General features: G+C 39.2%; 2 protein-coding genes across 2 annotated transcripts; one reads left to right on the plus strand and one right to left on the minus strand.

Moving 5' to 3' along the window:
• Positions 1 to 112: 112 nt before the first annotated feature.
• Positions 113 to 10,998, plus strand: LOC139934791 (uncharacterized). Its single transcript, XM_071929195.1, has 16 exons — positions 113 to 158; positions 1,041 to 1,187; positions 1,645 to 1,758; positions 1,857 to 1,970; positions 2,069 to 2,182; positions 2,280 to 2,393; positions 2,491 to 2,604; positions 2,703 to 2,816; positions 2,916 to 3,029; positions 3,129 to 3,242; positions 3,339 to 3,452; positions 3,549 to 3,662; positions 3,759 to 3,872; positions 7,934 to 8,053; positions 9,463 to 9,656; positions 10,855 to 10,998. The coding sequence occupies exons 1-16, from the start codon at positions 113 to 115 to the stop codon at positions 10,996 to 10,998; spliced, it is 1,905 nt and encodes a 634-aa protein (XP_071785296.1).
• Positions 10,999 to 14,088: 3,090 nt separating this feature from the next.
• On the minus strand, positions 14,089 to 24,586 carry LOC139934792 (uncharacterized). The gene is made up of 6 exons (XM_071929197.1): positions 24,308 to 24,586; positions 19,219 to 19,306; positions 17,966 to 18,129; positions 17,489 to 17,664; positions 15,297 to 15,466; positions 14,089 to 14,141 (listed from the first exon to the last, which is right to left on the minus strand). The coding sequence occupies exons 1-6, from the start codon at positions 24,584 to 24,586 to the stop codon at positions 14,089 to 14,091; spliced, it is 930 nt and encodes a 309-aa protein (XP_071785298.1).
• Positions 24,587 to 26,973: the final 2,387 nt, after the last annotated feature.

Consider the following 26,973-nt stretch of genomic DNA (forward strand, 5'->3'; position numbering starts at 1 on the left):
ATTGTTAATCCCGCGAACTGTAATGTTGTAGAATGGTATAGCCATTACAGTAAATAGAGAACCTCGCTATTTTGCACTGATATAAAAAAACATATAAATTTACATCTGTTTAATGGCGTTCTGCGTAGTCTGTACCACAACATCAATTAACCACAGTAGTAATAAAAATATCCAATACATTTTAAAAAGTTACAATTGTGCGAGCATTCCGGGGAGAAACAAAACAATTGGCGCATCAAAACAATAATCCGCTTTTATGGAGATTACTTTATAATAGTGATTTAGTTCGCATTGGGCAATTTATAGGCTGTTGCTTTTTGTTGTACTGTAATATTCATTATTATCCAGACAGTCTCGCTATTCCGCTATTCCTAGGTTCGTCACGTCTTTCATGTACCTTCTTTGACTTTCCACTATAAATTGCTCTTGCGAGTCTGACTTTCGCGGCCCACAACCGCCCATACTTGGGATCTGCAGGAAACACATGCAACTTGACCCCATCTTTAGTTGTTTTGCTGCATCCAGCAGCAATACCGGAAAAATGAAACAAACAAAAAACGTTTTTCGAAACGTACAATCTCACGACTTGGACCGTACATGTACTTTGCACGTGTGTTTACTTTACGCATTGTAGGCAAAGTCTGTCTCGATTGACGTCTCAAAAGGGGTAGGCAGAATCAGCCCCCAAACAACTTTTTTTTTTTTTTTTTTTTTACATTATAAATCGTGACAAACAATTACTTAGTTTTATTGCATATTATACTCTGATGTTTGAAAGCAAAACAATTCTATTTCCAGGTGATTCTTCATCTTTGTGTTGCCGCTATGTACTCTTTTTTGTTTTAATATCATGACTTTGATTACGTTTCTGTGTCTTTTGTTGATGATACTATTTTACCCAGGTAGTTACTTTTATTATCAGCAAAGTTTATGTGTGTATGGAACCAATAAGTTGCAATGGGATACCAAAAATTACGCGTGGCAGGTTAAAGTTTCAGTACACGTCAATACTGTTTTCCGTTCTCATGTTTTCTTTTCAGCGTTCATCTGCATCGTTGAGAGCCGTCAGATGTTGTCTTATTACGGCCCAGTACCCGACTCGCCGGATCCCGATCAGCCCTATAAGAAATACCACTGGGTGAAGTCAGCCATTGAGAACCTTCGAAGCGGATGCCCATTAAACAAAGGTAATACAAAGGGTGGTACTGAATCGGCAGCTTTGTTTACTGATGTACCTGAACAGCAATCATGAGTGTGTTGATGAATTTCTTCTTTGAAAGTAATAATTTTCCGTCAACAAAGTACCAACCTGCAACTTCCAAAGTGATATCAATAAATAAGTACCCCCCCCCCATTTCATTGACAGAACAATAGGTAGGACAATTTAACATCTTTCGGTTTTGTTTTACTAACTTTTGATCTCTTTTAGCAAACGACAATTGGCAGTCAAGCTTTTATATGGCATACTCTTCTTTCGATGTTATTTTGGAAAAATGGTTTTGTTCTAAAAATTATTTTAATTTAGCAAGTTTTTTTATTGTCTAGTGTGTTTCATAACTCGTCGACGACAATTGGCAGTCAAGCTTTTATATGGCATACTTAGATATAACTAATTTTTATTTATTTTTATTTTTTAAACCATAGATATCGATGACTGTAGCCCCAATCCATGTCTGAACGGAGGTAACTGCGTGGATGGCGTGAACCAATTTACGTGTACGTGCGCTCCAGGCTACGAGGGAAGTACCTGTGCGACAAGTGAGTTCCAGGGTTTAGCAAAACCTGTGAATTGGAAGTTTGTTTTGTTCAAACAATAACACCTATAAACCTTTTAAATTATGTTCCTTTATCTTTAGATATCAACGAGTGTAGCTCCAATCCATGTCGGAATGGAGGCAACTGCATGGATGGCGTGAACCGATTTACGTGTACGTGCGCTCCAGGCTACGAGGGGAGTACCTGTGCGACAAGTAAGTACGAGGGTTGAGCAAAACCTGTGAATTTGGAAGTTGGTTTTGTTCAAACAATAGCACCTGTAACCTTTTCAATTATGTTCATTTATCTTTAGATATCAACGAGTGTAGCTCCAATCCATGCCTGAACGGAGGTTACTGCGTGGATGGCGTGAACCGATTTACGTGTACGTGCGCTCCAGGCTACGAGGGAAGTACCTGTGCTACAAGTAAGTACCAGGGTTTAGCAAAACCTGTGAAATGGAAGTTTGTTTTGTTCAAAAAATAACACCTATAAACTTTTCAATTATGTTCCTTTATCTTTAGATATCAACGAGTGTAGCTCCGATCCATGTCGGAATGGAGGCAACTGCGAGGATGGCGTGAACCGATTTACGTGTACGTGTGCTCCAGGCTACGAGGGGAGTACCTGTGCGACAAGTAAGTACCAGGGTTTAGCAAAACCTGTGAAATGGAAGTTTGTTTTGTTCAAAAAATAACACCTATAAACTTTTCAATTATGTTCCTTTATCTTTAGATATCAACGAGTGTAGCTCCAATCCATGTCGGAATGGAGGCAACTGCGAGGATGGCGTGAACCGATTTACGTGTACGTGCGCTTCAGGCTACGAGGGGAGTACCTGTGCTACAAGTAAGTACGAGGGTTGAGCAAAACCTGTGAATTTGGAAGTTGGTTTTGTTCAAACAATAGCACCTGTAACCTTTTCAATTATGTTCATTTATCTTTAGATATCAACGAGTGTAGCTCCAATCCATGCCTGAACGGAGGTTACTGCGTGGATGGCGTGAACCGATTTACTTGTACGTGCGCTCCAGGCTACGAGGGGAGTACCTGTGCTACAAGTGAGGACCAGGGTTTAGCAAAACCTGTGAATTTGGAAGTTTGTTTTGTTCAAAAAAATAACACCTATAAACTTTTCCATTATGTTCCTTTATCTTTAGATATCAACGAGTGTAGCTCCAATCCATGTCGGAATGGAGGCAACTGCGTGGATGGCGTGAACCAATTTACGTGTACGTGCGCTCCAGGCTACGAGGGGAGTACCTGTGCTACAAGTGAGGACCAGGGTTTAGCAAAACCTGTGAATTTGGAAGTTTGTTTTGTTCAAAAAAATAACACCTATAAACTTTTCAATTATGTTCCTTTATCTTTAGATATCAACGAGTGTAGCTCCAATCCATGTCGGAATGGAGGCAACTGCGAGGACGGCGTGAACCGATTTACGTGTACGTGTGCTCCAGGCTACGAGGGGAGTACCTGTGCTACAAGTAAGTACCAGGGTTTACCAAACTTGTCGACTTGGAAGTTTGTTTTGTTAAAGAATCACACTTACAACCCTTTAAATTATGTTCCTTTATCTTTAGATATCAACGAGTGTAGCTCCAATCCATGTCGGAATGGAGGCAACTGCGAGGACGGCGTGAACCGATTTACGTGTACGTGCGCTCCAGGCTACGAGGGGAGTACCTGTGCTACAAGTAAGTACCAGGGTTTACCAAACTTGTCGACTTGGAAGTTTGTTTTGTTAAAGAATCACACTTACAACCCTTTAAATTATGTTCCTTTATCTTTAGATATCAACGAGTGTAGCTCCAATCCATGTCGGAATGGAGGCAACTGCGAGGATGGCGTGAACCGATTTACGTGTACGTGTGCTCCAGGCTACGAGGGAAGTACCTGTGCTACAAGTAAGTACCAGGGTTTAGCAAACTTGTGAATTGGAAGTTTGTTTTGTTCAAAAAATAACACCTATAACCTTTTAAATTATGTTCCTTTATCTTTAGATATCAATGAATGTAGCTCCAGTCCATGTAGAAACGGAGGACATTGCACCGACAATGTCAACAGTTTTACCTGTACCTGTTATGGCGACTACGTAGGTGACACCTGCTCATCAGGTACAGTAAACAATTTTTATGATTCTAACCGACAACCTAAAAGAAAGGATATTTTTAATTCATCCATCTACAAAAAAAGTTAAAGTCACCTGGAAGTGGTATTTTGTCAAAATAAAGCTTTTGTCACTAATATATGTGTTTTGATAAGTGGAATGCGAATAAACAGTTAACTAAGGTCCTAATGTTCGTAATATTTGAAGAGAAAATGCTGCACAGCATTGTTTACTCTACGGCTACTTCTAGAAACTATAAGGCTCACGGGGTCCAATATTTTGGACCTCCTTAACGCTATACGTTTTTAAAATCGGCGTTGATAGGTGAACGTTTTACGACCGTTAGCCACCAATAACTAACATTTCCTTTGTACTACACTTTATCTTTTGGTCACATGGTCACCAAACGCTGTACACATGGGCACCAGCCTACTCGCTTGCCGAACTGCCGAGCCACGACCGAGTTGGACTAAACCATTCAGTAGAAGGGGTGTTATGCGGCAGTGCGTGTGCGCTACATGCGTGAACAGCGGGCATCGTAATCGGACAGCGCGCCCGTCTTGCCGTGTAACACCCCTTCTACAAAATGGTTTAGTCTAGTCCAACTCGGTTAAGACTTGTAATACGCACGTATCCATACCGGGTGTTCAAGACGCAATAAACCAACAACAAACAAAACAAAACAAAACAAAGAAAAACAGACACAACACAATTAGTTCTTGGAAACCTGTGACGTAAGATAAGTTTTAAAAAGAGATTTGAATGTTGTGGTACAAAGACAAGATCTAAGATTAAGTGGTAGAGAGTTCCAGATGCGTGGCGCAGCTGAAGAAAAAGACCTGTCTCCCCATGAGTGTCGAGACTTGGGTTCAATGAGAAGAAGCATGGAACTTGATCGAAGATTTCTTGATGGAGTGTAAACTTGAAGAAGTTCAGAAATAAAGTGGGGAGCCTTGCCATTAAGTGCTTTGTGGACAATGAGCATCAGCTTGAAGACGATTCGTTGAGAGATAGGGAGCCAGTGTAGCTGTTTCAGAATGGGGGTGATGGAACAGGATTTCTTAGACATTGTCACAATGCGGGCAGCAGTATTTTGGAGGCGTTGAAGACGGGAAATCTGGTTGTTAGGAAGACTTTAGAGAAGAGCATTGTCATTGTCAAGGCGAGAAGTAACAAATGCATGAATGACCTTTTTAGTGTAACTTTTGTACAAGTTCATGTACTTACGAATCTTACCAATATTCCTGATGTGGTATGATGACATACGAACGATGTTGTTGATGTGTGGTTGAAGTGTCATTGATGAATAAAAAATAACCCCCAAGTTCCGAGCTTTCAGCGAGGGCGCTATCCGAGCATCACCGATGGAAATGTATGGCACTGAAACCTTTAACTGTTGACGTGACCCAAATAGAAGGAACTCTGTCTTATCATCATTTAACTTCAGGAAGTTTTGTTGTGTCCAACGTCGAATCTCTTGGACGCATTTCTCAAGTCTTGCAATAGATGCATTGGCGTTTTCTTGAGAAGATTTGAACGTGATGTAATGCTGAGTGTCGTCTGCGTAGACATGGTAATTCAGATTAAATTTCAGGATTATGCCACGAATCGGTAAAGTGTACAGTGTAAACCACTGCGGGCCTAGTACAGACCCCTGTGGCACAGAGTAGTTCAAAACAACAGGGTCTGATATCGCGGTCCCAATACATACATGCTGAGTTCTATTGAAGAGATACGATTTGCACCAAGCTAGGGCTGTGTCCTCTATGCCAATGTGATTCTGGACTCGAGAGAGAAGGATGTTGTGATCAACAGTGTCAAAAGCAGCACTCAAGTCTAGCAGGACTAGTGCTGTTAGATTACCATTATCCGTTGCAGAAAGAATATCGTTGCTTACACGGACTAGTGCAGCTTCTGTCCCATGGAAAGGCGTGTATGCTGACTGGAACACGTCGGACAGGTTGAAAGCATGAATGTGATCAGAAATGCGTCATGAGACTACTCGTTCGATGACTTTTCCAAGATATTTTAAGTTTGCAACTGGTCTGTAGTTTTTGAATACCTCCTTGTACAGGTTTGTTTTTTTGATGAGCGGCCTAATGTAGGAAACTTTGAGGCTATCGGGGAAACAACCGGAACTGAGAGATTCGCTGACAAGATTAGTGATGTAGGGTACAAATATATCAATTTTTTGCTTCATCATGGATGTTGACACTGGATCCAGCTCGCAGGATTTTGAAGGAGATTTCATAATAACCCTTTGAATCACAGCAACGAGGGCAATGTGGCAATGTCTGCGGCACGTTGTAAGGGACTGATGAAAATGATGAGCGGATGTCTGAAATTTTGGTGACAAAGAATTTCTGGAATTCATTTGCCAAGTCCTGATCATTGTAAGTGGATGCAACAACTTACCTATTATCTTGAAGAGCTTCTTTTGATCTCCTGAGGAATCTTGTACTTGAGATGAATAATGGGTGATCTATGCCTGGTTGATAAAATTCCTGACTACTTTACATTGGTTGCGATATTCTTGTTGTTGTATCTCCAGTTTGCCATTTTTCCGCCATTTCCGCTCCAGTTGACGACAGATCTTTCAGGCTGTACGAATGTCATCATTAAACCAGGAGACTTCAGTTCGGACCTTGACTGATCTCGTTTTCGAAGGTGCGTACTTATCCAAGATGTCACTGACAGTACTCTCATATTGGCTGACATCGGAATCCAAGCAGTCATGATCGACTTTTAGCTTTCACACGGCCAAAATGTAGCCAGGGTCCCTTGCTACAAATTTTTTTTATCACCATGCATGACTGATTTTGTGAACTTTCACAATGCAAAGTTAAAAAACTAACAACCCTTGTGCGACATGAGAGTGATATGACGAGTTGGTAATCCTTATCACCTTATATTATAGTTGGACAAGATAGCACCCACAATAGCATGCGCTAATTGGGCATTTTCACCTAGGACGTCGTTCAATAAACAAGGGTTCCTTTCACACGATGTGTAGCCCACGTCCTTGGTCAAAACTTCCACTAGAGTAAGATTTTGTCGTAGGTCCGGACCTCCGACAAAATGTAGCCATGTTGGACAAGATTTGACAAGGGACCCTAGACACTCCAAAAATTATTGTTCTATCACACGAGTTGCATTTTGTAAAATCTTACAACCATGCTTCAATTTAGCAAGGGACCCTTGCTAAATTGCTCTCGTGTGAAAGGGGCTTAAGTCGCGGAACACTTCAGGAGAATTCACATGTCTCCACTATCGGCTCTTTACAGTAATGGTTGGGACTTTGCGCTTGCACAGACTCAAGTTACACATGACTGCATAATGGTCTGATAGTCCAGGTAGAATAACAAAGTTTGAGACAATTGGTGGAGTGATGTCATGAGTTATGACAAGGTCGTCGGCTCCTTAAAGTACTGGGTAAGACCGAAAGCCTGAAGTAGATGTTTAAACTGGTTTGCATTGTTGTTGTGTTAAAGTCACCGGTGATGATGATTTTTGATGGATGAAGGAACTATTCCAAAATCAGATTCTCAAACTCCCTAAGAGGACTTGAGAAGGTCACATGTTGGCCGAAAATGCTAGACTCGGCAGCATTTTATGATCCTATTGGGGACCAATTGAAGTACATTCTTAATATTCGCGTTGCATTCCGTTTGGATTGTGGGACGTTCCAACCATTTTCAGTATCCATTCCAGAGGCGTTCTGACAGCATTTGAGGTAAATTCGGACCGCATTATTTTAAAACTTGGTCAATTTGAAAATTCCTTCCCGGTTATGACACGAATTTTTAAAATTCTTCATTCCTGCTGATTCTGAAAAAGTATGACGGGGGCTATAAGGATCACATCTTCTCCGTCTTATTATACATGTAAGGCTACAACATCCGAACGTCTGTATTGTGATTTTGTTCCTTAACGACAGTCTCCTCTACAATTACACATTCTACAAAAAGGATTGCAACTATATAACTTCCTTACAACGATTTTGTTTTGTTGCAAGCAAGTTGTTTTTGTCACAGAAGCTGTGTTTTATGTTCTCATTCTCATGCATAGTTTGTCCCGTGGGACGTGGGACACCTCTCGGGATGCAGAGTGGAGAAATTCCGGATTACAATCTCGATGCATCGACTTACTACGGTCAACACGTACCTGGCTGGGCAAGACTTGACAAAGGTACATTTCCTAATATTGTTCTAGCACAATACAAATTAGGGAGAGAAAGCACAATGTTGCTCACCGGAGAGTAAAGAGATAGAAAAACTTTTGAGTAATAAGGATTGTTTAATTCTCCCTTTCTTCTGCAAGATTTTGGCTGGAAAAAGGAAGCTTTAAAGGCAGTGAACACTATTGGTAGTTACTCAAAATAATTATTAGCATAAAACCCTACTTGGTAATGAGTAATGGGGAGCTGTTGATAGTTTAAAAAATTGTGATAGACGGCTCCCTCTGAAGTAACGTAGTTTTCGAGAAAGAAGTAATTTTCCACGAATTTGATTTTGAGACCTCAAAATTAGATTTCGAGGTCTCGAAATCAAGCATCTAATATCACATAACTTCGTGTGACAAGGCTTTTTTTCTTTCATTATTATCTCGCAACTTCGACGACCAGTTGAGCTCCAATGTTCATGAAAGCTCCATAATGTTTAGAAACACCAAGTGAGAAGACTGGTCTTTGACAATTACTAATGGTGTCCAGTGTCTTTAAAATAATCTGTACTCTCGAACCACTCTCCTTTCAATGTGCTTTGTATTGCGCTTGTTACTTTTGACATTTAACATTTTGATCGTCTTTAGACACTTTCTCAACTTCTCAGACCTCCTGAAAAATTTTCAAGCCAAAAATTTCAACTTTGTGCATTGGCATGTTTTTGAAGCTGCGCAACCAAATGATTTTTGACGTGAAATTTTATGACCTATATCCCTTTTCTGTAAGTGGTTGGATATTGTCTGCGCTGACTGCATAAGAAACGACACTTTAAAACATAGGTATACTAATTGATAAAACAAACAAAACTTTTACTTTTTACCAACAAGTGTCTCTCTATGTTTCAACACATCTAGGGGTGATGTCTTGAAGTCGATTATCAAAATCAACAAATTTAGTGTAAACTCAAATTGCAGAGAGGAAGAGAGGGTTTTTGTAGCCTGGTTGCAATAACCTTTAAGGCCTTGTTTCAGTCGAATGCCCCCATCATTAACCCTTTCTTACTAGTGCCACATTGCACTGCACATCACCATCAAAACATTGTGCAACCTAGCGTTCCGTTTATTAAGCGTGTGGGTTGTTCATTCCAGCGCCTGGTTCTAAGGTGACAATCACTAATTGCTATAAACAAAATAAAACATAAATTATTCATGAATAATAAACACTGATGAAAAGATATATAGGATAGTAAAGAAATACTCATAACAAATACAAACGAAATGTACAAAGAACCGACCCCCCCCCCAAAAAAAAAAAATCAATCAAAGTTTGACATAAAAGTTACTAATATAACAGACTACTTCGCTCTAGTGTTCAACTCAAAAGTTTATTTAGCTCAAAGCTGTATCACGTGATATTCATCTCCTTTATTATCAAGTTGGAGGGTGGTTCGCACTTTCATATGACATGACTCCATGGATACAAGTCAAGTTCAACGATAGAGCGTTCCTTACTGGTCTGATCACTCAGGGGTTTAGCTTCGCCCTTTATACTACGGCCTTCAGCGTAGAGTACGGTGACTCTACATCCTCATTGGCATACGTGCGAACTTACAGTGGAAATATCCAACGGGTAAGTACCATGAAGTAAAATCATCATCCTAATAAAGAATAAATTATGATATTCACGAATTACACACCCGAATCAATCATCAATCAATAATACTAAGCACAGATCTGTCTATGTGGGAGAATTGCGACGTTGAGGGACAGTTTTTTTGTTTGTCGCGTGGTTATGGAGGTTAATATTAAAGTCCAAACGCCATCACAACAAAAATAAATGTGCAGTAACTAGTCTATAACCTGGCACCTTGTCCTCACGCACAAGCAGTTCGAGACGCCCGAAAACTGGCCTCTATATTTAACAAGTTGAAACAACATTCTCAATATACAGCACTTACGGGAGAAGACTCTTGCGGTCTTACCTCACTTTATGGTAAATGCACTAACACAACCAACAATTGAGAAAAGGCAATAAATGGAAGGATAATGTCTTAATTTAGGGCTCCTTATTATAAGAGGTCCAAATGATTGATGGTTTCCTAGAAGAGTCACTACAGGTTGGACCATAGTTGTGTATTAACCTGGAGAGTTGTCTGAACACGTGGTTGCTGGATGCCGATTTAGCCCACAAAATACATCACAACCAAAATGTGCAGTCTAGTCTTGCAACCCTCTTTGACAACATGTGTATTTAAAAAAAAATAATTACTACCTATAGCAACTCTTTCAATACTCTTCCTTCACCGACCTTGAACTATTGGTGGCAGCAGACACTGCGGTGGTACCTGGGTTGTAACGCGCTGCCTAGCGACTGGCTAAGGCCTGTTGGACATCTTTGTAAATGGCTGGTACAAGGTATGCTGGTCAACTCGTTTGGAAATAGACCTTTTTCCCAAATACCCACTGCGCAAGCACTACTTGTTGAATGAGGTGCATGCTGGTCTTGCCAGGGATCAACTTGAGCGCAATATCAACGGCCGAGTATTTGCGATAAGGTCAATGCTGCCACCAAGAGTTCAAGATCAGTGAAGTATTGCTGTATAATATAAACATGTCTGAGGTGGACAACCCGTCATGTTCATGTTGGGTGCGTTCGTTTAGCTTCCCTTGGGCGACCCCGGTGTGTGGCGTGTTTTTTTTTCCAGGACGAACGTGTGCAGATAATTACCCACGTTCGTCCTGGAAAAAAAAACCGCCACACACCGGGGTCGACCCAGGCAAGCTAAACGAACGCACCCATTATGGCTTGGTATCGTTTTGTTAAACAGTTCACCGGTAATTATGGAGATGATCACGTGACCAACTGGTTCCCGTCAGTGTTGCATGCCCGTTATCTGCGCATCCATCCAGAATCATGGGCAAATTTGGACAACGGTTGCTCTATGCGCTTTGAGGTGATAGGATGTCGGTAAAATAACCAGGTGTTAAAGTGGATGGGATAACGTATTGTATAAAGATCGATATACTTAAGAAAATATGTAAAAAAAATTAAAAAAAACGAGAAATACTTTTTACCCCATGTCAATCCGTACGCGGATGTTAAAGTCACATGGAAGTGGTATGTTGTCAAAATAAAGCTTTTGTCACTAAAATATGTGTTTTGATGAGTGGAATATGAATAAGCAATTAACTAAGACTTAAAAAAAATAGTTTCCATGTTATTTACAAATTTGAAAATTAACCCGACCCGAGAGGGCGCTGTTCGTGACGTCAATCGAGGCGCGATGAATCGCATGCAGTGCCAACACAAGATAGTGAGCTAAAATTACGCCCTCAAAGTTGAAACAATACCTGATTTTTTTCACGTTGGGCAAATGCTCCTTTAGGTTCGTTACGTCTTTCAGTACCTTCTTCGACTTCCCCACTAGCTGGAAAAATTGTTGGGATGGCGTCATGTTTTAGAAAAGAACTTTTCTCTTCATGTCAAAATGTGTAGTGTATTACGGATTCTCGAAGCACGACGGCTCGAAGTGTTTGCTGCACAACGCTGAAAAAGACGTCGGACTGGACCACTTTGCAAACTGACCCCATCTTTAGTTGTTTTGCTGCATCCAGCAGCAATACACCTGGTCGACATTGCCGGAAAAAATGCAAGAAAAAAACCTTTTTCGAAACGTACAAACTCACGACTACGACTTGAATGTACTTGCACGTACGTGTGTTCGCAAAGTCTGCCTCGATTGACGTCACAAAAGGAGTAGGCGGAGTCACCCCCACACAACTGTATTTGTTTTTTAACATATAAATTTCATAAAAACAATTACTCCAAAAACTACTTTATTGTTCAGAAACTTACTCTAATGTTTGAAGAAAACACAAATTCTATTTCCAGATGACTTTAAATTTGAAAAATCGTGTTTTATGACCTATTATATACCTCACATATAGAATCCTCTAATCTAATTGGTTAAAAAGGGGGTCATGGAAATAGCTACGCCTGCTTTTTCTTTCAAGATGACGTCATATTGACTATGCCCGGGGCATAGTCAATCGACTAAGCCCGCCCTGGAAATAATGGATCAGTCTCAACACACTGTATTCCTACATGTAGGTCGCGCATGTGTGTGTATGTGTTACGACGTTCGTCGTGTCACGGCGCGAACTACATGATAGCTGTGACCTTTTTTTCGCAGACGACCTTTCAACGTAGTTTGTGTGGGAAATTTGGTTGTTTGTGTTCATGTCAAACTCGCAACGTAAAATGGCTGAAGCAAGGTTTCATCTCGTTGACAACCACATGAAATCAACCACATGTAAATACGTTTCTGTTGACGTTGACTGATGTTGGATTTTAACTGTTATCCCAGTTGGATTGGTATATTTTTTTACCCGTGTTGGATTTTAACTGTTACCAACAGTGTTGGTATCTTCGTGCGCAATGAAAGACATGATTTTGGTAAAAAGTTATTAACACTTTATACACTTCAAAATCAAGGCCCAGTTCATGAAATCTTTTAACCAATCAGATTAGAAGAATCTATATCATTTGCTTCGCTTCGGGCATAGTCATGGTTTTGACATCACCGAGGACCTATAATTTCAACTGTGCCCCTCATAGCAGTCAATATTTCTATACTATAATACACACTAGACAGGGATTGTTTTTAAGTTCAGATCATTATTGGTGAACGCCAGTAATTAATTTGAGGGCGTTGATCATCAACAATGATTTCAGTTTGTGCCCCAAGTCGTAGAATACTGACTCCGATATTTACGACCAAGATCACGACGTGTGAGTTTTGATTATTGTTTGTAAAATAACTCCTCAAAATCTCGACTAAATTTTAAGACTTGTGCTTGAAGTCGTGACTCGTTTGTTATGTACCAGCAACACATTAGCCAGTGGCATGACTGTAAACTTTAGAATTCGAGATCATAATGGATCAATAAGTTCATTATTAAACGCTCGTTATATTTCCGTTTTACCTATAGAGACTTGATATAAGAGGCCGGTAATTTAATTAAAAAGGACGAGCATTAAAATACAAGAAAAAAAAAAGAAAAAAAAGCAAAAGCAAAATTCATACGACGACGTCTTAATATAAAATCGGCTCCCTCACTTAAACTGATGGTTATTCTCCGGTCAACAGAATACAATACAAAAAAGTCTAAACGTAGTCACTTTCAAGGTTTAAAGGCTAGCACACTCAAGGTTTACAAAACCCGTTTTGACTAGTTCTAAAAATACAAACATTTCTCCATTAAAACACCGAGTAAAACCACTATGGTTAAACACAAAGCAATACCCACAGTGAGCTCTTGGATAATAACCCCTCAAGATAAACTTTTTTGGAGCATAATAGTCCAAGCCATGCTCTCTTCAAAATTGAGACAAATACCTATTCAAAATAAATGGGGTCTCTCTTGCCCATTATCGAAAAAGAATGAGTCCTAAATTCCAAACCCCCAAACTGAACTTTTGATGCTAACCACAAAGCTGGATCAGACACTTAAACACTGAAAATTGTCATGTTAAAGTAAAAATGATTATGTAGAAGTTAAAATGATTATGTAGAAGTTAAAATGATTATATTAAAGTTTAAATGATTGTGTCAAAGTTAAAATGATTGTGCAGAAGTTAAAAATAAATGGTTATGTAAAGTTAAAATTATCATGTGAAATTAAAATTATCGTGTTCAGAAGTTACCATTAGTATGTAAAAGTTAAAATAATTATGTAAAAGTATTACGCATGATGAATATAATACCGGTGCGACACCAACGGGTCGTGCACGGTGCGGATTCGCTTCAAAGACTCGTCTTACTCAGTAACTCTACAGCTGGATGCAACAACGACAAGTGAAACAAAACAAAACGGATCGCTGACTCTAGTGCGACACCAACAGGTTGTGCACGGTGCGGATTCGCTTCAAGGTCTCGTCTCACTCAGTAACTCTACAGCTGGATGCAACAACGACAAGTGAAACAAAACAAAACGGCTCGCTGACTCTAGTGCGACACCAACGGGTCGTGCACGGTGCGGATTCGCTTCAAAGAATCGGCTCACTCAGTATCGATGTGGATGGTCAAGTAATCCGCCATTCCCACCGCTCCAGCTGGAAACAATAACAAGGAATGAAACAAAACAAACGGCTCGGTAAGAAAGCATCATAAAAAGGATATACACAGCGAGAAAAAACCCTTTCGATCTTTTATTTGTTTTATTACCATACAGACAATTTATGTAAAACCCATTTATTTATGGCAGTCTGTGCCTTGTGTTCAATCATATACTTTCGGAGGTTGATTGTAATCTCTTTTAAAATGTGTTGAATTTCAGGTTTTTTTTTAAATGCTCCAATGCACTAATTGATATCAAGTTCAGTTTCACTAGTTCGCGTGAAACACCTTTGGGGTAGAGTTGAAGACCTTGGACACTAAAGGCCCCTAGGTAATTGTCATAGACCAGTCTTCTCACTTGATGGGGCCAATTTCATAGAGCTGCTTAAGCAAAACATTTGCTTAAGCACGAAAATAGCTCGCTTATTTTACACATGTTACTGGCCAAAATTTCATGTCATATACATTGCTTATGACTAGTATTTAGCTGTTGTTTACTTAGCATAACAATTGAGTGGAGTCTTGGCCGGTAATCTGATTTTACTAAGCAATGAATTTTTTGCTTAAGCAAAATTTTGTGCTTAAGCAGCTCTATGAAATTGGGCCCTGGTGTATAATAATGAAAGAAAAAACACCTTGTCTTATGAAGTTGTGTGCTTCAGATGCTTGATTCGGGACCTCAAATTCTAAATCTGAGGTCTCGAAATCAAATTCGCGGAAAATTAATTTCTTCCTCGAAAACAACGTCACTTCAGAGGGAGCCGTTTCTCACAATGTTTTATACTACCAACCTCTCCCCATTACTCGTTACCAAGTAAGGTTTTATGGTAATAACTATTGTGAGTAATTACCAATAGTGTCCACTGCCTTTAAGTCTCATTCAAAATAAGTTAAATTTAACATTGATTTATCAACGAAATCCACGAGTGCGCCAATAATTTGTGCCAGGGGCCACATAGAGCTGCTGTATGAAACGCATGTTACTGGCCAAAATCTTTTAACTTACCATAATATTTGAGTGGAGTTTTGGCCGGTAAAGGGACTTTTATGCTTAAGCAGCTCTAAGAAATTGCGCAGATTTATTAAAAAATAGATTCTGGTGCACTTAGCGAAGAGAAGATGTTTGATTAGTTAAGACATTATTGAAATACCGTTTGATGTAGCCCAGTCGACTGCAATGCGGTGAGTACTGTACAGTATGGTGGGATAGCTGCTGAAATGACCCCACTGGCAATGATCTTTTGAATCTAGCACCACCAGCCAACCACGGTCCACACCACAGCCGCCATAGTTCATATTGATGAAGAACCGTCGCATGAGACTTGTGTCCCTATAGTTAGTAAGAACAGAACAAAATAAATGCGGAATACATTCTGATAACGTGAATCTTAATCTAGGCTGAACACAATTTCCGAAATTATGAATGATCGTGTTATCAGTAACTGTTCACCTTCCCTTCAAGGCAGTGGACACTATTGGTAATTACTCAAAATTATTATCAGCATGAAACCTTACTTTGTAACTTTTAATGGGGAGCTGTTGATAGTGTAAAACATTGTGAGAAACGGCTCCCTCTGAAGTGAAGTAGTTTTTGAGAAAGAAGTAATTTTTCATGAATTTGATTTCGAGACCTCAAATTTAGAATTTGAGGTCTCGAAATCAAGTTTCTGAAAGCACACAACTTCGTGTGACAGGGTGTGTTTTTTCTGTCATTATTATCTCGCAACTTAGACAACCAATTGAGCTAAAATTTTCACAGGTTTGTTATTTTATACATGTTGAGATACATGAGTGGAAAGAGTGGTCTTTGACAATTACCAATATAGTGTCCTCTGTCTTTAAGGCAGTGGACACTATTGGTAATTACTCAAAATAACTATTAGCATAAAACCTTACTTGGTAACGAGTAATGGGGGAGGTTGATAGCATAAAACATTGTGAGAAACGGCTCCATCTGAAGTGACGCAGTTTCGAGAAAGAAGTAATTTTCAAAGAATTTGATTTCGAGACCTCAGAATAAGATCAGTGAAGTTTCGAAATCAAGCATCTGAAAGCAGAAAACTTTGTGTGACAAGGGTGTTTTTTCTTTCAATAAATATGATTATCTCGCAACTGCGACGACCAATTGAACTCAAATTTTCACAGGTTTGTTATTTTATGCGTTGTTGAGATACACCAAGTGAGAAGGCTTGTCTTTGACAAATACCAATAGACATTTACAATACCAATACACATTTCAAAATTTACCCAGTCAGTTTCCCTTGTGGTTTATATAAATACCAATAGTGTCTACTGTCTTTAAGTACATTTTGTGCTTAAACAGCTCTGTGAAATTGGGCCCAGTATTTTCACTTGGTGTATCCAAACGTATGCATAAAATAACATACCTATGAAAATTTAGACTCCTTTGGTCATCGAAGCTGCATGCAAAATGAGAATAATAAATAAAGAAACAAAACTTGTTGCACCATAATTTTGTGTGCTTCCCGATGCCTGATAAAAGACCTCAGGCCTAAAGTATTTTCATATTTTGAGTGAGAATTAATTGTCTCTTTCTCATAAAAGTACGCGACTTCAGACAATGTTTCTGACAATGTCTCCATCGGTCGTTTATTTTCAGTAGCCTTGTCTAGTGCCTTAAATGCAGGAATTCCGGTTATCGACGACCATGACCCATCCCTGCCAGAAGCCGCCAAAATACTCAAATCAGCGCCCTCTACCGGTGACTAATACAAAAACAGGATCGCCAATCAAGACTATTGTCCAGAAAATCGACGACTTCTTTTTGATCTGTCATTGCTAGGTCTTTAATGGTTATTCATCCTCAGACAGTTTCGCTATTCCTATTGGTGGAGAGCGCGTCACGTAGGGGTGTTTAAACGGTTGATAATATCCAGCTGGAGCTCTGTTTATAATCGGTTGTTTTCGAATACTACGCGCTAGTCTTGGTGCAAGTCGTTTCTTGTTACGGGCGATGCCGGCGCTGTCGGTGAGTTGGCCGCACTGTGTGTGACAGGAAAACGAGAACGTCTTGCTCCAAGACTATACGCGCACGAACGGATCCGGAAACTGTCGTCTCAGTTATAACGATGCCACACGCAGACGTACAGAGCTCAATCACGTCGGAAACGAATAATTTTTACAGAGTTTCTTACTTTGTTGCGCCTTTTAACCAAAAAGGCATTTATTAATGGGAATAAAAGAGTAGTGACTCGTTCTTAAACGACCCTGCCGGTTTTAAACGGCCGTTTAAGAACTCGTCGCTACCCTTTTATTCCCTTATTTAAAGCCATGGAAACAACGAGTTTGAAATGAAATCGTCACTACCATCATGTATACGTACCCACTCTCTGCATGTCCATCAATAGAGAAGTAATTCGTATGTGACGTTGTTGTCAGGTCACTCCATGGAGAGGATACAAGGCGCTCCTTGTCGAACCAGTTTGAAATGTCTGAGTCTTTTCCATTGAATATCACTTCAACTTGGACCCCAGTCTGGTCATACAACGACAGCTTGACCTGGACAGAGGTTAAAACAATAAAATTGTTCTACAAGGTTGCGTCATCGATACGAAGGGGAGGGGGTGGGGCGCTATACACTTTGTGATTTTGCTTCGTTGCTTTGCGCACAAGTCTGGTCCTTGCGCTATGACATTGTTTTGCTTCTATTTGACACTGTTTAATAGGCACAAGGGGGTAAGGTGCGTTCTGTAGTCCCTGAAGTGGGCAGGGTCAAGAGTAATCACCGACAAAGGCCAAGCGAACAAATAGAAGGGCTCCATAATTTAAAAACAATTTCCAGTAAAAGAAATTAACTCACCTGCTTGATGTTCAACTGTCCATTTTCCCAAGCATTGTACAATGTTTCGTTTCGACAGTTTCCGCTGTTCTCTGGGTCGCTATCCAAGATTGTGTTAGTCCACAGATTATACAGCTTGATTCCCGTCCCAGCAACCCCTTTGAAGACCAATTGCCATTCAAGACCTGAGTAGAAAATAACGAGCTGTTAATTTCCACATTCGTTTGCGGATAACGCAAAGGTCGGGGTGGTGGGCAGGTGCTTGTCATCACGGTATAGTCTTTGCCCCTGACGTTAGTGCCCGACATTGGACGGTGTACTGCGCTCAGTTGTAAAGCGCTAAAGCGCGCCCTCTTACGGTGTGATTTAACACTCGACTTGTGAGCTTGAAATCTAGACTAGTCTGGCGAGCAACTAACGTTAGTTTCCCTATAGAACCCTGGGAAGCACTCTGTACCATCGAGTGGAGGTGGGTATTGAAGTCACATTTCTGCAAGCCTTTTGTCTCTTAAACATTGTACTACAAATAATGTCATTCTTTACCCACCACTCACAAGGAGGGCGGGAAAAGAGGCAGCCCTATCCATTCTAACGAGTCAAAAGAAAAGAACGTAATATTGTATTATTGTATCTTATAATTCTTCGGCAATTAGCATACTCAAATCAGTCAGACAACTTTTAACCCCGTTACAATGAGATGTGAAACGGTGAGTATACGGACAAACATATGGCAGGAGCAGATTATTTGAGCGCGAGACCGAGAGCAGGCAGGAGCATGAGCAGATTTGTTGAGTTCGTCATGAAAGCAGCAAAATAATTGAGCTTGACATGGCAGGAACATAATTGTTGTGTTCGACTTGGTGTGACCCGTTTAAAGGAACACGTTGCCTTGGATCCGTCGAGTTGGTATTTGAAAAGCGTTCTGTAACCGTTTGTTGTAAAATGTATATGGTTAGATATTATAAGAGTAGAATACAATGATCTACACACATATGCCTCGAAATTGCGTGGTTTTCTTTTTACCCTGTCGACTAACACGGTCGGCCATTTATGGGAGTCAAAATTTTGACTCCCATAAATGGCCGACCTTGATAGTTCGCGACGTAAAAGGAAAACCGTGCAATTTCGAGTGATACTTGTGTGGATCATTATATTCTACTTTTAAAGCATCTTTCTAACCACATGCACTTCATAACAAACGGTTTCAAACGCTTTTAATAGACCAACTCGTCCGATCCAAGGCAACGTGTTCCTTTAAACGAGTCTAACTATACCTTGATCTTCTCGACGAGAAGGTTCGTTGTCAGCGATATCGCAAACATTGGTATCCCTTGTGTCAGGTTGAATGTCGCATCCAATCGTCTGGAGGGTGAAAATTAAAGGGGCGGTAATTACTCAAAACAAATGTTAACTTAAAAACTGACTTGATATCGAGCTCTGGAGAGCTGTTGATAGTATAACAAATGTTGGAAACGACTCCCGCTGAAGTTAAATAGTTTAAAGTGGTAATTTCTCACTAAAATATTACAAGACTTCTAGAGAAGTCTTTTATTCCTATCTGAAAGCACCCAAATTCGACCAACAAGGTTGTTTTTTTCTTGCATCATTTTGTCGCAACTTCCGTGACCAATTGAGCCCAATTTTTTCACAGGCTTGTTATGCTTATGATGGGATACACCAAGTGAGAAGACTGGTCTTTGACAATAACCAATAGTGTACAGTGCCTTTAATCAATACTTGTAAGTTTTGTTCAAAAAATACTTTTCGTGACAATGTTCTTTCCGCCAGACAACATTGGGGCGGCGCAACGTGGGTTTGGGTGGGGGGGGGGGACTTTCTCTATCGGTTAATGAAAAAAAAAGAGGGGTATAAAGGATTGGTAACAGAAAGAAAGAAAGAAAGACGAAGACGAATTGATAAATAAAGAGAGACTAATGGAAAAGGGGAAAACAATTGAGGGAAACCATGTGACCTATTATGTATAGGTTTTGCTCGTTTGCCTTTTTGTTCCTTGTTTTGTTTCATGTTCTATGCTTTTTAGTTATTTTTATAATTGTTCAAATTTTTCCACCCCTGCGGTTTTGCTCTTAGATAGAGTTACTTGCCCGTTTACAATGTCATTTCATTTGTGTCCCCTCATCGAAATTTTGTTGTATTGCTCTTAAACCATTTTGATGTATAGACTTGCTTTTTTTACGTATATCATTTTTTGTGTGTTTTTCTGTGTATGTCTTTGCTTGTTTGCCTTTTTAAATTGTTTAGTGATTTGTATTGTCTTCTGTGCTTTTTTATATGCCCCCTCTTGCCTTAATGTATTTTTAGGGTTTTAGGAGACATACGCCTTTTGGCGACAGTTATTTTTTTAACTTTTATGCTCTCCTGGGCACCCCACTGTTGTTTTTCTTTGTTTTCTTAAATATTTTTAATGTATGTATATGTGCTTGTGATTGCCCGAATAAATATTATTATTATTATTATGTATGTTACTGCCTAGGTTCTTGACGTGAGGGCGAGGTGCTTGTGACCTTTCACCTCTATCGTATTTTTGTTAACATGGTTTGCTCCCGGTGGTTTTGTTTAGTTAAAATTTGTTACCCTTCTTGTGGTTTTTGAACTGCCGTTTCTATATAGTGCTGTTTTTAAAATATTTTTGACTTTGTCTCATTCTCATTAACGTGGTCAAGTCCAGCAACATGTATTCATTGCAATTGTGGTATCATTTTAAAGAGGAACAGTTCAGCTTTTCAGTGATATAAACCATACACAAAGAGAGTAGTAAATAAAAACAAATATACTGGATTGAAAAAAAGTTTCCTTACTTTTTGTGAGCAGTTTATAAAGGACTATAGGCGTATAATCATTATAGGGATTGCACACAATTATTGTTATCAATACCAAGCTGTGTCTGGACGGCCAGTATTATCATAATGTGCTAATGTCATTTTGTTTGTTTGTGCTTTGTCGGCCTGCCGACCCAACGTCTAAACGAAATGGCTGTTACATTCCATTTAGACGTTGGGTTCAAAGACACCTAACGCGTCAAATGCTAGGACTGATTAATTACTAGTGTCATTAATTGTTAACATTATCATCGTGATGAAAGAAAAATAAATTTAGGTTAAAATGATATCATCGCAACAAATATTTGACAAGCAAACTTCGAAAGGAACATTAAATTTGATCTATGGAAACCCTTAAAACTAAATGCGTTCTTCCTTTTATTAATACAATGGTGGCAGTGGACACTATTGGTAATTACTCAAAATGATTATTGGCATAAAACCTTTCTTAGTGACGAGTAATGGGGAGAGGTTGATGGTATAAAACATTGTGAGAAACGGCTCTCTCTGAAGTGCCATAGTTTTCGAGAAAGAAGTAATTTTCAATGAATTTGATTTCGAGACCTCAAGTTTAGAACTTGAGGTCTCGAAATCAACCATCTAAACGCACACAACTTCGTGTTGCAAGGGTTATTTTTCTTTCATTATTATCTCGCAACTTCGATGACCGATTGAGCTCAAATTTTCACAGGTTTGTTATTTTATGCATATGTTGAGATACACCAACTGTGAAGGCTAGTCTTTGACAATTACCAATAGTGTCCACTGCCTTTAACGAGACGCACTTACTGCTCCTACGGGGATTATCGCTTCTGAACCTGACATATATAGTTATTAAAAAACTATTAGCGCAATTTAATGTCATGCAGGTCGTGAAAACAGCCTATGTTGGTTCCAATTTTCTGTCCTTTGTGTTGAACATGGAGGTTTTAGTTAATTTATACTCTGTTGTTATAAAATCATGCTCATCAGGGCAGCTTGGTTCCGAGTATAAATGAGTTTACTTTTGTCCACGACCCGCATGATTTGCGTGTATTCCCAACTGTAACAATTTAATAACAATTCCTTGTTACGGGTTCCGGTTGTATATAGTTTTGAAATCAAGTCGGTAATTATTTAATTGCAAGGGTCGTTAGTTCGAGTCCTACCCGAGTAATATGCCTGTGATATTTTTTCACATGACTCGGGAAAGTACTGAGTATAGGCCCTATAGTGCTAACATGTTCGGTAGTTATTGTTGTGTGGTAAAATGCCCCCGGTGTTATAAATAAATGCCTTTTGAAAGACTACTGTGTTGCAAAATTTCTTTAATATTTCTTGACTTAATACTGCATTATGCCTTGTAACGGACTAATCCCCAAATCCAAAAAGGCCAACTATTGGTTATTGTCAGAGACCAGTCTTCTCACTTGGTGCATCTCAATATTATGAACAAAGTAACAAACCTGTGAAAATTTGAGCTCAATCGGTCATCGAAGTTGCGAGATATGAATGAAAGAAAAAACACCCTTGTCACACGAAGTTGTGTGCTTTCAGATGCTTGATTGCGAAATTCGTGGAAAATTACTTCTTTCTCGAAAACTACATTACTTCAGAAGGAGCCGTTTCTCACAATGCTTTATATTACCAACCTCTCCCCATTACTCGTTACCAAGTAAGGTTTTATGCTAATAATTATTTTGAGTAACTACCAATAGTGTCCACTGCATTTAAAGGCTTTATGTTCTTTTACCTCAATTATTATGAATTATGTCTCTTATTGGCCTAAGATTGCACCACAGAGCATACAATAAAGAATAAGTGGTCACCACTGGTATAACAGTTCTCAGTTCAGGACTACGACTTATATGCAACAAGAGAACTTAATGGCACTGGACACTATGTGTAATTACTCAAAATAATTGTTAGCATAAAAACTGACCTGTACAAACAATATTGAGCCGTTGATAGTATAAAACGGCTCCTTCTGAAGTAAGATAGTTTTTGGAGAAAGAAGTAACTTCTCACTCAAATAATAAAAGGTTTCGGCTGAAGCCCTTCTGATATGCATCTGGAAGCGAATAGAGTTGTGCAGCTAGGGTGTTTTTCTTTCATTATTTTCTTTGGAACTATGAGGAAAACTCGACCCCCAATGTTCAGTTTTTATAACATGCATGTGTTGGGATACACCAAGTGGGAAAACTGCTATTTGACAATTACCGAACATGTCAAGTGCCTTTTAACAGGCGCACAATCAAAACAGCTCCTGAATATAAAAACAATGACCGAAAATCATGCAAAAAATATCCACAATATTTTGCATCACTTCCATGCGCAATATTTCTTTTAAAGGCAGTGGACACTATTGGTAATTACTCAAAATAGTTTCTAGCGTTAAACCTTACTTGGTTAGTAATTAAAGACAGAAGACACTATTGGTAATTGTCAAAGACCAGTCTTCTCACTTGGTGTATCTCAACATATGCATAAAACAATAAACCTGTGAAAATTTGAGCTCGATTGGTCGTCGGAGTTGCGAGATAACTATGAAAGAAAGAAAAATCACCACTGTCACACGAAGTTGTGTGCTTTCAGATGCTTGATTTCGATACCTCAAATTCTAAACTTGAGGTCTCGAAATCAAATTCGTGGAAAATTACTTCTTCCTCGAAAACTACGTTACTTCAGAGGGAGCCGTTTCTCACAATGTTTTATTTATGTTTTCTCGGTCAAATTCGGCAAATGAGCAGCCAATTTCATTTCCATGCGTTCGAATTAAATCTGTTTTGCCTCTCCAGTTGTTTCTGCGTTTCAAATTCAGAATTCGGCCGTTCTAATTCGTTTAGAGTCGAGTGAAATTATTTTAGCACTATGTTCAATTTAGTGTATCGTCATTCTTTTTTTCGAGACACACACGCCTCAAGAAGCGACTGCGAATTTAAATGCTGCTTTGATGAATTGTTAAATGGAAAGATTATTTTGTTAAATCGAATGACGCAACATTACATTTGACTAATCATAAAACGAAATCGAACTACCCTTTTGAGTAGCAGTCGATTTTGCGCGAAATAGAATAGCTTGGTGATTAAATTGGCTGCTCATTTTTCCGAAATTGGCCGAGAAAACCTATACTATCAACCTCTCCCCATTACTCGTTACCAAGTTACCAATAGTGTCCACTGCCTTTAAGAGCTGTTGATAGTATAAAACATTGTGAGAAACGGCTCCCTTTGAAGTAACGTAGTTTTTGAGAGAAAAAAAGAGATTTTTTCACGAATTTGATTTCGAGACCTCAGATTTAGGGTTTTTCTTTCATTGTTATCTCACAGCTTCGACGACCAATGAGCTCAAATTTTCAAGGTTTGTTATTTTATGCATATGGTGAGATACCAATAGTGTTGTCCAGTGTCTTTAATCAATCTTTGATTTTTATTTTGTGTTTCCCCTTTCAGGGAAATTGTAGCCTATATATGGCCACTTCCTACACAGAAAGGATTCACGGTGTTGTTTACTCATACAAAATCGAAAGAAAATTTGTATTTACCTCAGATGCCGTAAAGGTGTAAAGAGACCCAGGCTGCTCGACCAATCTCCCACCCGCACAAACATCAAAGTGTGAGGCACAGTTCAAGTCACATTCTTGATCTTTAGGCCGGTAATTTGCAGATCTACATCTCGGTGAATCCTTCAGACAGGCCTGGTAACACAGCTTTTGATTCTTGGTAGCATTTGTGGTGGTGTAGTTCCGGCCAACCAAAGCATAGTCAATCACACCACACCATGGCGTGAGTATCCCGTAAACCAAAGGTATTTGCAACACCATGTAAAGACTAAGATATACAGACATGACTTGTGCCTTTTTAAAACAGAAATTGCTGTAAAGATTTGAAACACAATCAGTAGTAGTAAGTTTGGCCAATGTGTGTATACAGTAGTTTAAGTTGTGCCTGCAATCGGATCAACAAGCTGACTCTGAACAGTACTACCGAACGTACAGGCTACATCCAATCATCTGGTCTGCAATCAACACGGGTTTTTTCAATGGTGATTGCTGCATTACATCAATATTAAAGGCGGTGAACACTATTGGTACGTGCCAAAGACTAGCCTTCACAGTTGGTTTATCGCAACATATATGCATAAAATAACAAACCTGTCAAAATTTGAGCTCAATCGGTCATCGAAGTTGCGAGATATTAATGAAAGAAAAATAACCGTATAAGGGCCTTGAGTTAAGAGCATCTGAGGCATTAAATAACCATGTATTGCCATGGTAACGTGTTGGCACATTCATTCAAGCAGATACACAAACACAATCATACAATAATAAATGATGAATGAGATCACGGATCCGTGTAAAGAACGAATCAATAAATTAGACACCTTTTTCTCGAAATGTTCAACCAATACGTATAATTATCATAGGGCATGCACATAACACCTGCTAGGAATGTTAAGGGTTTTATTTATTTGTCGTTGTTACTTATTAAAAGAACGGGACATGATTTTTTTTTCAAGCAAATGTAGATTTCCTCCCTCATGGGAGATCTTGTATCGCTAGTGTAGTAGCAGCATATACGAACCCGTTAAATTTCCACAATATCGCTATGAAATCAGCAAGTAAAACTTATTTAAATCTGCAAATAACAATACCTGTAAGCACAGACACACTGCATTGCGGGCCCCAAGTGTCAAAATGACCCAGAAATGTCTCAAACTGACACAAAATCTGAACTATCTCATCTTGTTTAAACCGTCTCCGAGTCAAGCTAACCCAGAGATGAGTCAGGCCCCTGGGAGCTAGGTTGTGTAACCCCACCCCGATTTCATTCAACAAACGACTCTCGTGTAGAGTTATAACGATTAGCTTTCCAGATCATCTTGCAGAAGTTTAATAGTCATCAAGTATACATTCAAAACAAGGTCCATACAGGAGCTTAGAGATCTACTTCAATCCGAATTTTTATTTCCTCAGTTTGATTAGTAAATCAGTTAACTTAAGTCATGTACAATTCCACAATAGTAATAGTTAATACACGTTTGAATACATTGCAGTGAACAGAAATTTAAACTATAACATGTAGTTCATTTAGAATACGCGTCAACGTTTGTTTTGTCATCTGCTGTGACGTTTGACTGTCGCAACCGTAATTATATGGTATGGAAATGTTGACTGCTATGAGGGCACTGTTAAAATTATAGGCACAAGGTGATGTCAGAACCATGACTATGCCCGAAGAGAAGCTGAGCCATGGTTTTGACATCACCGACGGCCTATAATTTTAACTGTTCCCCGATTATTAAGCAGTCAATATTTCTATTATATACCGAATAAAGATTCTTCTAATCAACAACACTCTGACTATACGGTGTGAAAGGTCATCTGCTAAGAAAGGTCGCGTCGTGACACAACGCTATAGTCGTACATTATACAAATCATAGTTGCGTTATTTTCAGAGCGGGCATAGTCAATTGACTATGCCCGCAAAGTCACTATGACGTCATCTTGATAGAAAAAGGGGGAATATAGCTAAATCCATAACTCCATGTTTAACCAATTAGATTGGAGGATCATATATATACATGAGGTATATAATTGATGATAATTTACATCGTGTTAAATTAACGGATATTTGGCTATGGCAGATAAGCTTAGTGCTGCGTCTAACTTGTGATCGCTGTCATATATCATTCTCCACATTTACCGATGAAGATAAGCAACATTCCATGGCATTGAGGATAATCTTTGTGAAGCAGGGCCTGCCTGTTGAATTGTTTAGGGTTTTGTTTCGTTGGCAGTCATCAAATTTTATTGTCTGCTGATTTTTGGATACATTTTTTTGTTTTTTCATACTGTATTAATGCATTCATAAGTACCTCAGGCAGTTTCGCTATCCCTATTGGTGGAGCGCGTCACGTGGGTGTTTAAACGGATGAAAATAACCAGATGGAGCTGTTTATAACCGGTTGTTTTCGGATACGTTTAGCCCGCAACTTTGTTTTAAGTGGTGATCGATCTCGCCGTTCAATTTCGGCCCATGGATACAATAATGCATACTACTACTACGACCCGACAACTACGCGAACGAATGCATATCCGAAAACTGTCTCAGTTTTAAGAATGCAACACATGTAAAGAGCTCAAGGACGTCACAAAACGGATAACTTTTTAAGAGTTTCTAGATTAATTACACCTTTTAACCCAAAAGG

This window comes from Asterias amurensis, chromosome 3, assembly GCF_032118995.1.
Source record: "Asterias amurensis chromosome 3, ASM3211899v1".
Lineage (NCBI taxonomy): Eukaryota > Metazoa > Echinodermata > Asteroidea > Forcipulatida > Asteriidae > Asterias > Asterias amurensis.